This window comes from Lacerta agilis, chromosome 1 (genome assembly GCF_009819535.1).
Source record: "Lacerta agilis isolate rLacAgi1 chromosome 1, rLacAgi1.pri, whole genome shotgun sequence".
In the NCBI taxonomy this organism is placed as follows: domain Eukaryota; kingdom Metazoa; phylum Chordata; class Lepidosauria; order Squamata; family Lacertidae; genus Lacerta; species Lacerta agilis.
Window position 1 is genome coordinate 14,520,531 of NC_046312.1, and position 15,167 is coordinate 14,535,697.

Sequence of the window (15,167 nt, forward strand, 5' to 3'; positions counted from 1 at the left end):
AACCTCCAAGCTTCTGTTCCTCAAGTCAGCTCCATCCCAGCTCCCAGAAGTGCTGCGCCAGTGTGGAACTTGCCATAACGGCCTTTGCCACATAGCTGGGCTCCGTGTGTTGGAAGGAACTAAGTGACAGCAGCTTGAAGGAGCTCTTGGGGTGGGAGAAAGGGGACACGGAGTGCGTGTGTCCTCTGTTCAAGCACACATTTTGAAGGACTGAAGCTCTCCATCCTAATTTGCACCGCAATGTTGTGGCCAAGCAAGCCATTTGCCAAGCGCAGCGGCTCTGCAGCCTCAGTTCGCTTCGGTGGGGCGCGAAGTCCCTTCCTTAAGATGACGGAAATTGTATCAAACAGATGCAGAGGAACCCCGGAGCGAATGGCAAAGGCTGCTGCTTTTGCTCTAGCCCTTTAAGACGGTCAAAGGAACTCAGCTGTTGCCAGCATTCGCTGGGAGGTTGTAATGAAAGTACATGGGTGTTTGGGTGCATATACACCGACCGACCGACAGATTATTTTCCAAAGCAGGTTAAAGGCTGCACATTCCCTTTTGCACTGAGTAAGAAGGTCCGTTACGACAACAATAATGACGATAATAGAAATCACAACTGAGAACGGAGTTTTCTTTAAAAATAAAAAGGAGCGGAATACAGCTTCTGCGTGTGCTAGGAGGCGGGTCTACCGCTTGCAGCCCTGAAATCCTACCTTCCTGCCATGTCCCCTGACTTCAGAGAAGCCACCGGGCCAGCCTAGCACATGCTCAATACATGTTTTTGATGGAGAGTTCATTCATATATATACATATATGTATACAATTTTTTTTTTTTAAAAAAAAGAAAAATATTTTAAAATGTCACTGTTAAGAAGAATGATTACATCATAAAGTAAGCTGAAAGCACACAAGGCCGTACAGAAATACATACTACTAGGGAGCAAGTTTTAGAAACGCCCCTGGTATTAAGGGTCAACCTCTGAGCATGGGGAGGAGCAGGAGGGGGAGGAGAGCTGGCTGGTTAGAGGTTTCTGCATGCCGGCGCATAGATGGCTCAAGGAGAAGCTAATGCTTTGAAGTCGGGTGTTGCTGAAGGGCGGAGAGCTTGTCCCGGGAACTGCAGAAGAGCAAATGGAGGCAGTATGGAGGAATGAGGAGAAAAATTAAGGCAAATGTAGCACAGGAACAGAAGTGTTTTTGCCTTGGTTTGTGATTTGTTCTCTTCTTCTTCTTCTTCTTCTTCTCTCTCTCTCTCTCTTTTTGGTAATAGCTGCTTGTCCACGGAGATATGATGGCTGTCTTGAGGTTTTGCTAATACCTGATATCATGGATAACCAACAGTAGTCAAAACATTGACATTGTTCTGCATTGCTACCTGAGTTTCTCATGATGCGGATGTATATCTGACATCCAAAACAGAAGTTGCCTGGAGGAGAAAAGAGAAGGGGGTGGGGGGCAAAGAGAAGGAAGACACAACATTAAAACCGGACGACTCACACACAAGCTTCGTATCCTGTCCCCGAGGAATCAAAGGTAGCAGGCACCAAAATGAGGGGAGTGGGGGAAACCCACAGACGGCTGACGTGAAAGCAAGGAGCTGGCAGTTCCCGTCTGCTCCGAGGCATCATTCATGGATTTCTCAGTCAATATTCATAAACAAACAGAAAGCTGGAACGTCAAGCTGCATTGCCACTCTTGTCAATAGCACGGCTTTCAGCGGAACATAAGAAGGGAGAGAGATGAGGCAGGAATGTCATCCTCAAAATCCCCTGGGCCCTAGATTTATAAATGTCTATTATATCTCATGCACAACACTCGAGATATTCCATAATAGCGTCAAAACAAATATAGAAGCCGCACGATATTAAAAAGTCGGGCGCCATCCAAAGTCATTAGGAAGGGAAGCTTTAGAAATTGGGCCTGACACACCAGAGAAACAAAAGTCTTTGGGTGTACTTTCCCAGGAAATCAACATTCCATGGCGGGAACTCATGAGCGAGGCTCCCCTTTGCTGGGAGGGGGAAGTCCTATGGAGACACGCACCCTCTGAGACATGTGGGTCCTAGGCCACCAACGGTCTTGGAAGGTCAAAACCAGAACTTGAATTTCGCTTGGAAATAAATCGCATGCTCGTGCAGCTGCCACCAGGGCAGGCGAATGAGTCTTGGTTCCCCCTGCTTCTAGCACAAAGCAGGCTGCAGTGGGAACTCCCAAAGGGTCCTTCAGGGAAGCCCAACGCAAATCACATTGCCAAAAAACAAAGGTATCGCCCCACTGAGAAAGGCACCTCACTCACACAAGCCGCCATAAGATCTGCCATCATTTGAACAACGTCAAGAATAAACGAATTGATTTCCACCGTTTCTGTCAATAGCAACAACCAGGCTTTGGGGAACTGACTGCTTTTAACTAAAGGGTTGGTGCCGCGCTGTTTTTGCCATAATTATTTGCATTTTTAAAACAGATTCTATGTGTGTGTATATGGTTTTAATTCTATTAATGTTCAATTGTTTCTTAATGATTGTTTCTTCTATGTTTTTAGCGATTCTTCTTTTTATCTGTAAGCTGTGAGGAGGAGGAGGAGGAGGAGGAGGAGGAAGAAGAAGAAGAAGAAGAAGAAGAAGAAAGCGGCTGGGGCGATTCAGTCAGAAGGGCAGGGTACAAATATCATCCTCAAATGTGGGAAGGCACATTACCCCAAGGGCCTCCACCAGCCACTTTCTTGTCACAGACTTTACCGAAAACTCAACAAAATTTTGACACGGAGTCACAAAGAAAGTTCTTGGTGGGCAGTGTGTTTAAATCAGACCTGAGAAGGACAATGATCTCCCATGGACTTGCTAGATGCCCTCAGGTTAGCCACACACAATCTTCGGAGGCTGCCAACTTTCTGTTTTAATCTGTCCCTGTTTTATTGTTGTCAAGATAATTTTACTTGTACTTCCATTTTTTCCTTTTCAAATGCCACCCAATTTGCGGAATAGCGGTTGGAAAGCAGCCTTTAATTCTGCCAGCTCCGTGATGTAAAGAAAGGCAGGATTAAAGTCTACAAAATAAAATATAAATAAATAAGATACAGGCCGAACCCAGAGCAACCTTTTGTGTTTGTGTGTGTGTGTTAAAAAGTTGCCGCAGAGCAAACTTTTGCTTCTTTCTGCTGGCCTCAAGGCTATCCTTGGCTCCAGTGAATATTTGACGTTCTCCAAACATGTCAAAACCACAGGCAGTTAGCTGATAATATATGACTGGCCAGCTTCCAAATGACACCGCTAAGTAATAATGTTAGCAAAACACCACCCGAAAAGGAGCCAAGGAATTGATCGTCAAGTTTTTGGGAACTAAATCAAGATTGAACTCAAGTTACATCCCTCCTACCTCATCTTCTTCTTCAGAAACTTTAATGGTATTATCTGGTGACTTTATGGGTTTCTGCGTACTAGTTCCATTCGTCTCTTCTTTGCCATGCTCTGCTTCCCACTCCTGTAGGACTTCGTCTATGTTAAAACGCCGTCGGTAATTTACAAAAAAGTTCTTCACCTGCACCACAGACTTGTTTCCAATCACATCAGAGATTGCCTGAAAATCTCGACCGTATTTCCTGATGGCTAGAAAAAAAGGAGAAGAGGTGTTAAGGTTATTATCAGTGCAATAATGGAAGCCTTTAAAGCTTAATAAATTATTATTATTGCTACAAGGAACCAGGCAGAGGGCCTTCTCGGTAGTGGCACCCTCCCCGCAGATGACAAAGAGATAAACAACTACCTGACATTTAGAAGACATCTGAAGGCTGTTTAGGGAAGTTTCTAATGTGTGACATTTTAATGTATTTTTAATCTTTGTTGGAAGCCGCCCAGAGTGGGGTAGAAATAAATTATTATTATTATTATTATTATTATTATTATTATTATTATTATTATTATTATTATTAAAGACACGTGACCCTTGAATTTGTACTGTTGGGACACTGTGTCCTATGTTACAGTAGGTTTCTATCCTTCCAATCATCCTCTAAAGTGCTGACAGCAGCATGCATTCACCCCCATTTCATCCTCTCTACTGGCCCAAGATCACCCAAGTCCAGTATGGTGGGTGGGTGGGGGACTGCATGCTGGGATTCCTAAATTGCAGGGGGTTGGACTAGATGACCCTCGGGGATCCCCTGCCAACTCTACAACTCTGTGATTCTATCATCTTTGAAGAGGACACTGCCCGTGGTCACGCCGGGGGCTATGCCTAAGGGACAGTGGCCTTCTCATTAGCAGCACACTCTGCTTAAAACCGATTTCAGAAGTATTTCATAGCAAATACTGGCAACACCATAAGGTTGTTATGGAACTTTCTGCGACTGGATCTGCATCTTTGAGCTTTCTTTTTCAGTGTGTTTCATTATTTATTCTGCGTTATTGTATCTATGTGGCAATTTGTGAACAGCTTTGAGATTTCTTAATGAAGGGTGGGCATATAAACGAAACAATAAATACAAAATAAAATTTTGAAATTGTTCCTGCCGACAATACTTAGGGTTGCATTGCATCAAATGCGTGACAGGCGCAACTAGGTATGAATGGAGCAAATAAGATTCGTCTCCATTGTTAGGCAACAGCCCACAAAGCTTTAGAAGTCAGAAAAAATATTTAAGAAATGCAATCAGGACTGCGTGCACTATACACACACACATATAAACACACACACACACACACACACACACACACACACATATACATATACACACATATAAACACACACACACACACACACACACACACACACACATATATATACATATACACACATATAAACACACACACACACACACACACACACACAGAGAGACGTGTGTGTGTGTGTGTGTATGTGTGTATATATATATATATATATATATATATATATATATATATATATATACACATACATACTGCACAAAGAAAAGTGGATCTATGCAAACTGCATGATTTTTGTTTTATCTCCAATCCCTTTTTGTTTCACTTTTCTATGCTAGCTAATAAGAACTTGTAAAACGTCAGTCAAACTTTACTGAAAATAGAAGTGAACAGCGTGTTACGCTCTGATCCAAGAAAGTGCCTTCTCTGCAGGGATGTTCTGCATGAGAAATGCCTCCCCCTTAGAAGTGTGCTTGGCCCCAACACTTTCATCCAGTGTTCAAAACTCCCATCGTTCTAGGCGCATTCTGCGACGGGGAATTTCATCAGCGCGAGCAGCTTCTGAGCTCTGGGCGCAGTAGTGCGCCTAAGATTTCAGATTTAAAACTGCAGAGTGGAAAGGAAAGGAGGACCTTTTTCTGCCTCCCCACTTCCAGCTACTCTCCAAAGACTGGAGAAGAGACCCTTTTAGGAATATTAGGGTGGGCAGGCAAGGGAAGGACTAGACCATGTGAAAAATTAACATAATACTTTAGCTGCAGTTCATTCATTTTCAGCTTTGTATTCTTGTTATTAAAAAAGTGTGCCTGGACGTCCCATTGTTGCGCCCATAGCCTAGGTTTAAGGTGCCATTTAGCTCCTAGCTAAAAGTCTTTTGAGTAAATGTTCATAATGAATAGTGCTGCAAATGTGTGGGCCTCTTTTTTTCGCTAGCAAACTCCACCTGTGACTTGCGAAACTGCACTGGGCATCGCTACCAGGGTGGAGACAGAGCTGAGCTATCACAGGGCATCCTCAGCTGTACACTGCAAACCAGAAACCCTCCAAACTACCGCAATGGTTTACAGTAAGCATTATTATTACTACTATCATTATTATTATTAATTTGATTTGCTGTATATTCTGGCGTATAATCCAGGAAAATCTTCTCAAAAGTCGGGGGTCGTCTTATACGCTGGGTGGAGAATCTGCGGTCGAGTATATCTCAAACTCTGTATTTTAACTGGAAAAGTTGGGGGTCGTCTTATACGCTGGAAAATACGGTGTATATACTGCCCTTTATCGAAAGATCCCAGCATACAACATTAAACATTTTACGGGGCATCATAAGAAAAACATAAAAGCACAGTAACAGATAGCATAATAATAAAAACGATCACAACACCTTTAACAGGCCACAGGTTACCTAACGGCCGAAGGCCTGGATAAAGAGGAATGTTTTTGCCTAGAGCCTAAAGACATGCAAGGGTGACACCAGGAGAGCCTCTTGATAATATTCAGTAGGAAAGTGGATAAATTCTCTTTGTTTTTCTTTTTTTTAAATTTTTTATTAACAAAGGTTTTAGTGAACAAGGGTACATACAACGGCTCTGTTTTCAATGCATAAAGTCCTTTCTACAGGTCGGTTACATTCGATGTGAGACACTGATATATACAAAATACTATTCCAAGACCCCCCAAAATCCCTCAATGCAATCAAAGTCCAATGGGAGCATGATATAGGTTACGAAATAAACCCCACCCAATGGTCCAAGCCACCCTTTAAGCCCATCTCAGCCAAAAGAAGGGAACTCACTTTGAAACTAATTTAGAGATAGTACCTAACACCTCAGAAGCTGGCAATGATACACCCAAAACCTCACCTAAATGCTGGAGATGTTGCACCACTACACGATAAATTATTTGTTATCAGTGTGGAAGTTCCCCATCACGAATAGGGTGCCGATCACTATATATGGCAAACTACAAATCCCATCCTTTCTGATCTTTGATCCTGATGGCTGGGGCTGATGGGAGCTGGGAGTCTCCAGCACATCTGGAGGGCTCCACGTTGACTACCCCGGGGACAGAGAGCCACCCTCCAGCGCACAGAAATGGGTTTCTGCCACTATACCTTGTACAGCAAGAAGCTGCTCGTCGGTGGTCCAGCGTGCGTTGCATTTCAGCGTAACCTAAGTGTCACGAGAAAGAAAAGGAATCATTTACTTAGGTAACAGATCTGCTTTCAAACCCCAAGCCTGACAAGTGTAAACAAATGAAAAAGTTGAACAAATTGCTTGAGCTGCAAGAGGAAAACAGTCATTTGTTAAACAAAGTCCCCATTATTCCTCTGAGCGGTAAGAAAGAAAGAAAGAATATATTTAGTTAAACGACAGAAGCAATTCATTATCTGAATTAACTGCTGACTGACAGCAGGAAAGAAGGAGGGGTTGAAGTGGGCAGCCAGGTGATCTAAGCTCAGGGAATCTCTCCCGGCCCAACCTGGAGATGCCAGGCACTGAACCTGGGACCTTCTCCATGCAAGGTACCGGTAGATGCTCTGCCATTGAGCGATGGTGGCCATCCCCAACAAGTTCTCTTCAAATACCACCCCAACAGAGTTTCACGCACCAAGCTTCATGTTAAAACTAGGTTTCTATGAAATTTTATTTATAGCCCTCCTTTCCACCAAGGAGATTAAGATGGCAGACATGATTCAACCCTGCCTTTCATCCTCACAAGAACCCTGTGAAGTGGTTCGGCCAAGAGCTTGTGACTGGCTCATAGTGACTCACTGAGCTTCAATGTCAGGCTCTCAATGTTATGCCCGCTAGCCTGGCTCCACTCCCTGACCTCACATTTCATTTCACTTTTAATTTGCATTACCACCTTTGTGTACGTTACTATACACAAGGCGGTATACAGCATTACAGCATGTGCAACAAAGAACACACACATTATAATAATCTGGTCCAATACAGAAAGTAATAATAAAACGGAACTTTGAAATGAAACAACTTCTATCAAACAAAGTAATATTCAGCGATCTATTAGAATATAATAGTAAACAATAAAATCAACTCTCAAAACATTAACATAATTAAGTTCACTCTTAAAATTGGAATAAATAATTACTAAGCTATGATGAATCAAAATAACTGCAAGTCACAATGTATAAAATACCACAATGCATACAAAACCATGTAGGAGGATCAGATTCAGAGACAAAGGCAGACAACCTATGAAATCATTTTTAAAAATAATAATAATCCCTGAACTCCTCTTGTCTCATATGAGAAAGTTTAGAGGGGGAGCTGGCTATACTCACGGGGGGCTTCTCCATTCAATCTGGTGCCAGGGTCGTGACATGGTTTGATCCCAACGTGTTTGAACAAACCACCGTTTAAGCTAACCATAGTTCATGGGAATGTAAGATGAGCCTATTGGATCAAGGCCAGTGGGCCATCTAGTTCTTACAATGACTAACCAGCGATGCCTGGGGGGGAAGCCTGCAAGGGGGACATGAGCACAACAGCCCTCTGCCCACCTGCAATTCCCAGCAAGTGGTGCTCAAGAGTCCAGACATAGACCAGAACTCTGGTTACGCAGAAGTGCCATTCTGTCTCAAATGTACTGTATATTTTGCAATTTCCCCATACGCTGTAGGTTTTTGCATGTTGGATTTATGTGCACTTTCCTCTTATATATAATTTTTGAATGCAGTTGTTTGTTGTTGTTGCCGTTGCCGACTTGCATTCCAAAGTTTGGAGGTGAATTTGATAAAGACACACATTAAAACGAGAACTCATATGAATTTATCACCAGTCAGCACAACTGCCATCTCACCCCCATGCCCCTCCTTCGGTTCAAATTCCATTAGGACATGAAGTTACCTCTGGCAGCCGATATTGTTCGACTCCTCCTTCAAGTTTCTCTTTCAGAGCGCTGTTTGTTTGCTTGATATTCTGAATCTGAAAAGAAAAGCTTCGTCTGTCAATAGAGATAACGGAATAAAACATCACTTCCTTCAGATGGGGTGGGGCGGAGGAGCCCCTTGCCAAGCTCTGATCTGCAATTTTCTGAAAGGCTTTCTCCTTTCTCTAAAACTTCCTACCTTTCCCCCCACCCCCCTTTTCTGGTCAGTGCTGCTTTGAGGACTGCAGCTTCGCTTCAGAGCCAAAGGACTCCGGGGAAGAAATGAGAACTTTTAACTAATTTAAGAGGCGAGCCTGCACAAGATCTAAAAGAAAATACCCTTTTCTCAGGGCTTCTTTACACACGCACAAAATCTAAGGGAACTGTTAAGTTTCAGATGTGCAGGTCAAGAGGATCTCGGAGACGGTTTGCAGGCCACGAGTCTCAGTAGGCAATAACTGGGAAAGTACGCCTGGCCTTTGAATTACGGAGAGCGTTTGCCCTCAAAGACCTTTTACGCCGAGAGGCAGCTCGTAACAGTTTAATGCTGACATTTAAAAGCAGAGCGTACTTACCTATCCCGCCCTTAAAAAACCCAACAACACACAGCAAGAGAAAACAACTCGGTTTTTTTTAAAAAACTAAAAACAACAACCACCAGACTACAGAACACAGAAGCCCTGCCTTGGAGCCCTACTGAGACTGCCAGTTTCAGTATACTGTAGGGAAACATTAAAGAGATCCTGGAATCAGATACCAGAAGGAAATCATACAGAAACAGCTATGTCTCCTTTTGCTTCTCCCCATCCATCCATCCATCCACCTACCACCCCAAAGTATCTAGCAATTCAGCTGCTGGGAAGCAACGATAGGAGAGGGAAATCCCCAGGTCAGACCTACCATCAATGCTCTTAAATCTGTGGCATAGCATCTCTGTGCATTTTGCTTACCGTATTTTTCGCTCCATAGGGCGCACCGGACCATAGGGCGCACCTTGTATTTAGAGGAGGAAACAAGGGGGGGGGGGGAAAACATTTTTCTGGTTTTCCTCCTCTAAAAGCCCTTTTTTTGAGGATCAGCTAAAAGTTTTGCAGCTTTTTTAAGCAAAGGGAAAAGCCCTGGTTTTTTGAGGATCAGCTAAAAGTTTTGCAGCTTTTTTTGCAAAGGGGGAAAAGCAAAGCTCCTTTTGCAAAGGAGGAAAAGCAAAGAAGAAAAGCCCCATTTTTATGGGGTTAAACTCACATTTCTGCAGCTTCTAAAGGAAAGGGAGCCTTTTCTACAGTTTCCAGACAGATAATCTAATCAGCCAGTCACATGTCACTGGGGAAACAAACAACCTCCCTCTGCAGCACATTCAACAATGGAGGGCGGGGCTGAAAGGGAGCCGGGACTCTTATCTCTCTCCCGATCTCTTGCTGATCAGCTGCTGAGCGGGGTCCTTTCAACACCCCCTTTTCTCTTTGTAAAATAAAAGGCATGATCCTCTTTTGGCCCCTGGGCAATTCAGCTCCAGGGACCACCATTCACTCTATAAGACGCACAGATATTTCCCCTTACTTTTCAGGAGGAAAAAAGTGCCTCTTATGGAGCGAAAAATACGGTAACAGGAGAGGCATGGAGAGGGATGACGGGTTCACTGACTGCCATGATCCTCTTAATTCGGGGTGGGGAACCTGTGTCTCTCTAGGTACTGTCGGATTCCCAGTTCCCATCCCCTCTAGGCAACCTGTTCAATAGCTAGGAATGAAGGGAGTTTGGGAGTCCCAACAAAAGGTCCCTGGCCTTGATGGGGGACAAAAGCGTCAGCATTTATGTACAAAGGGGTCAGAGACAGCAAAAGTGAAGTCAGCGGGGAATTTTCAGTTGGTGCCATTTCTCCCCTTGGTGGGTTCAGTGCTGGCAAAGCTGCAACTGCCAAGTTTTCAACTGCCAAGTTGAAAACTCCCATCCTTCATTTCCCAGTCCTTCGTGAGGCATTCATAATCCATGCGGAGCCTATAAATATTTTGTTCAGCTTTTCAAGAGATTCCATTAAGCACCGGGGTTCATTTTTCTTACTTCAACCCCTTTTTTATAGCCAGTGCAGGGAAAATAAAAGCCCGAAGTGTAATGCAAGATACAAACGTAGTAAAATTAATTAGGAAAAGGGAGTATTTGCTTTACTTAATTTCTATTTGTTTGGGGTGAGGGGTTTATCCCACTTATCTGCGCACGGAACCAAAGCGCCATGAAGTGATTGGTATAAGCAAATGTAGAATGTGGCCAAACAAAAAAGGTTGCATTAACTTCCAGTGCAATTCTGTGCATGTTTACTCACAGGTTCAAGTGTATTTACTCACGGATAAGCATGCATAGGATTGAAGCTTTTGTTCATATTCATAAAGGGCATAAAATATTTGATGCTCTGACCTCTAATTTCTATTATGCTGGAACTGGATGCTTGGCCAAAGTATAGCTCCTAAATTTTTATTATCAGTGCAACAGGCATAAATCATCCAAATCGGACAACTGATAATTGGTTCAAGAGAAAAGGGAACAAGGCTACAAGTGTCTATATGAAGAAACATGCTTCTGCTTTTTTTTAAAAAAAAAAAAATAGAAAGTGAGAGAAATCTGCCTTTTAAAAAATACGAATGCTGCTCAGTTAATCATGAGCACAACCAAGCTACATGCAGCCTCTTCTATTGCACTGACTGGGAGAAAGGCAACTGGAATTCTGCACCATGGACCAATCAGTACATACTAGGAAAAGTCTGGGAGGAGCTTAGATCTCCCTTGGCAACTGTTCACACCAGCCATTAGAGGAGGCCTGTCCCACACTTGGCCACATCCACACCATAAAGTGGTATCATACTACTCCACACACTCAATGTCTTCCCCCAAGGAATCTTGGGAGTTGTAGTTTGTCATGGGTGCTGGGAGACCCCCTACTCCGCTCCCAGAGCTAGAGTTCCCTGAGTTCCCTGTGAAGAGGGACTTGATTGTTAAGCCACGCTGAGAACTATAGCTCTAGGGGGCCAATAGGGGAATCTCCTAATAACTCCCAGCACTACAGCTCCCATAATTCTTTGGGGGAAGAAGCCATGGCTGTTCAAAATGGAATCACAGTGCTTTAAATATGTGGTGTGAATATATGTGGCAGTTGAAAGAACAGAACAATCCTTTTAAGACAAAGCATATTTGGGGGGCGAGTTGCCCAGGAGTTGCGATCATAAAATCATGGAATCATAGAGTTGGAAGGGACCCTGAGGATCATCTGGCCCAACCCCGTGCAATGCAGGGGACTGAACCTGCAACCTTGGCGTTCTCAGCACCAGTGGCGGAGGAACCCTCTCCGGCACCCAGGGCGGCGCAGCCCATACGGACTGCGCATGTGTGGAATGCCGCACATTAGCACATTGTACAGCCTGCTGCTTGCGCGGTGTCCATACGGGCTGCTGCTTGCATGGCGACCATATAGGCTGCCGTGCGAGGAGTGCGCATGTGCGGCAGCCCGTATTGACTGCGCATGTGCGGCAACCGTACGGGATGCCGCACATGCGCAGTCCGTGAATGCTTGAACTGAAAGGTTAAGCTTTTCCATATAGGAGACAAGACTATGAAACAAAGAAAACAACCGAAAATTAATAATATTTTCCCCATTTCATACTGGAACAGTTGCAGGTGATATTCAATTAATGGTGCGGAGGGGAGTTCGGTGTTGCTTGCACGGCGGCCGTACAGGCTGCCGCATCCTGTACGGATGCCCGTATGGACAGCGTGCGAGAGCGGCAGCCTGTATGGATGCCGTGCCCTCGGCCGCTCTACAGCTGGGGGGAGGCAGGGGCCAACTTGTGGCACCTGGGGTGACCCATCCCTCCGCCAACCCTTCCTGTGCCATTGCTCAGTACCAGGCTTCAACCAACTGAGCTATTGGGTTATATCAGTTATATTCTAACAATTTTCTTCCTTAAAATTGGAAGAAAGCCGTTTTAACATAGGAACCTTGAAGATTTGCAGCACGGCAGCAACTAGGCCAAATTTGTCATACAGTTAAGACTTGCTGTAATTTGGGGGTTTTTTGGGGGGCGGAGAAATGTCTATTGCAGGGGTGGCCAACTCCCAAGAGACTGCAATCTACTCATAGTTAAAAAGTGGGAGTGATCTACCCCCTTTTTTGGGGGGGGGGGGGTTGAGCTTTTTTTAGGAAGGAGGAATGCCCATTGGGGGGGGGGGTTCCGGGTCAAAGTTGTTGAGTTTTTTTCTGGGAGGAGGTAAAATGTGGAGCTTTTTTTTTTTTTTTTTAGGGAAGCCACAGTTATTCAGCTTCTTTGGGGGGAGCCAATGATCTACCAGTAATCTACCGTAAACGTCCAGTGATCTACCTGTTTGGACATGCCTGGTCTATTGTATAGGAATTGTATGGCAGGAAAAACAAGTGCTATCCTAGTTGTATTCCTGGACTTGAGAGCATGGAAGATTGCTATATGAGTAAAAGTTGAAGTTGGGAAGGAAATCAAGTCACCGAGTATGCAAAAAACTAAAATAAAGGTTTTTTTAAAAAAATAGTTGGCCGGTACAAAAATGTTCTCCAGAGAAAAAAAAACCCCGTCCAGTGTGTAAAAAAAGGAGTACAGAAACTGTGATTTATAGAAGTCTATAGTAGCATCTTGGGGGAAGAGACAGGAAGCTGGCAAACCGCACATTGTACCTTGCTGCACTGTAAATAGAAAGCCAAGATGAAATAACTCCATTCTGAAACATGCTGCTCAGCTGACAGCTTGTTAATCAAGTCTCATCCCGATGCAAAACATCTCGTCCGAGCTATGAATCCTCTGGGGAGGCGCAAAATTGAGACCGATGGCAGCTCCCTTCTTAAAATATGTATGGGATGATTAAAAATAAGCCTTGATTTGTCGCAGGGAAAGCGCTCGTACCTGCCGTTTGATGGAGACCAATTCCATATCCAGTTGCCTCAGCAAGGTGGTAGCAGCTGTCGCGTTGGCGGAGACTGCCTCCACATCTTCTTGAGAGAGGAACATTCCTTTGGGAGGTTTCCTCTTGGCTCTGTTCTTAGCTGCCTGGGTACTGTGCTTTTCCTTCTTCACCTGAGGAACTGTTTCCACTGGGGGGACCTGCAAAGTAGAAATCTGCCATACGTTAAGCCGGGATAATTCACTTCAAACTATATCCACACATACAACTGTTTAAGAGGCCTACAAATTTGTCGGATTGTGGTGGCTGATCATTGCAAAGGAGTGCAGCTGCCACATTACCGGCGCTAGGGCTGGGCGATATCTGGTTTTCAACTTTGTGATATATACCACCACCGTGGAATACGATGTATGAAATAAGGATGGAGCTATGTGCAGGCAATGGCTGGCTTTGTGGTTTTTCCTCACATTGTGATTTTTGCATAGCACACACACATGCACATTGAGATTTGCGATACATTGCCAGGTTAAAATTTGTGAAACCAGTATCTTGATATGAACTTCATACCGGTTTTGGAAGATGTATCCATATATCTCCCAGCCCTAACTGGCTCCATGTGCAGGGACCAGCTTGTACAGACCAGCGACTCCATGTGATAGCCCCATATGTGTAAGGGGAGAGGCTCGAAACATTGGAAGTTCCCTTATACCCATCTAGTCAATACCTCAAGGACGGCCTCTCTGCATAAGAACCTACCCAGACCCTGAGATCATCCTCCGAGGCCCTTCTTTGTGTGGCTCCTCCATGAGAGGTCCAAAGGGTGGAGATACTAATGTGCGTCTTCTCTGGGGTGGCTCCCCATTTGTGGAATGCTCTCCCCAGGGAAGTTTGCATTCCTTTTGGTGCCAGGCAAAAACATTGGGCTGATTAACATCTGATATCCTTAAATGTGTTGTGGGAGGGAGGGTTGTTCAACTTTATTATGTGTTTTGTGGTTTTTTTATATTGTATTTTTATGCCCTGAAGTTATAGATTGGCTGCATGCAGAGGAGTGGCAAGAGGCATCGGCCGGGGAACCCCCAGGCGAAGAAGACTCAGAGCCAGGGGACTGGTGGTGGGACGACAATGAGTGGTCAGAAGGAGAAGACCGGGAGGTGGAGGTGTCGAAAGTTGAAGAGGTAACAGGGTTTGGTGAGCAGGAAGGGGCTACGGCAGAGGGCGGTCCATATGTATGGACAATCTTGTCTTGCAAATTGTTTGGGACTAGCAGACCAGCCCCCAGCATGGTGGGGGAAATGTTGACTCCCTGGGAGGAACCGCTATCGCAGCTCTACTGCAGCCACCACGAAGGCTGACATGGCTCTTACGGGTGACAAATTGGAACTCTGGGTCTGCTTGACATACATACAGTGGTGACCCCAGTGTTGTTAACCATGCTTGCACTGCATCTGTCAGAACGAGGCTGGCATAACATGTAGATATGCTACTGCATCTCGTATTTTCTAGGAAGATGTTGTATTTGCATTATTTAGGGAAGAGTGGGACAGGGAATTAGAATGTACAATACGACCCGAACAATGGAAGATTGCTTTGGAATCTAGACAGAATGTTTCTTTTGATTTAAAACTGAGACAGATTCAGCAAAATTGGGGGTTTCAGGTAAGCCGGACTCCATAACATCTCTACAAGAAGGTGCTGTCAAGCTCAGATATA

At 44.5% G+C, this 15,167-nt stretch overlaps 1 protein-coding gene across 2 annotated transcripts in view; it reads right to left on the reverse strand.

The window, feature by feature from the left end:
* Positions 1 to 1,226: 1,226 nt before the first annotated feature.
* Positions 1,227 to 15,167, reverse strand: part of RCOR1 (REST corepressor 1) — a 145,804-nt gene continuing 131,863 nt past the window's right edge. Inside the window, exons 8-12 of one of the 2 annotated variants that reach the window (XM_033139308.1) lie at positions 13,457 to 13,654; positions 8,519 to 8,596; positions 6,760 to 6,817; positions 3,361 to 3,590; positions 1,227 to 1,411 (exon numbers count right to left, since the gene is read on the reverse strand). In XM_033139308.1, the coding sequence (XP_032995199.1) occupies positions 1,370 to 1,411; positions 3,361 to 3,590; positions 6,760 to 6,817; positions 8,519 to 8,596; positions 13,457 to 13,654 (606 nt within the window). In that variant the 3' untranslated portion in view covers positions 1,227 to 1,369. Of the gene's footprint in view, positions 1,412 to 3,360; positions 3,591 to 6,759; positions 6,818 to 8,518; positions 8,597 to 13,456; positions 13,670 to 15,167 lie in introns of both variants that reach the window. The other variant, XM_033139298.1, reaches the window with a different exon arrangement.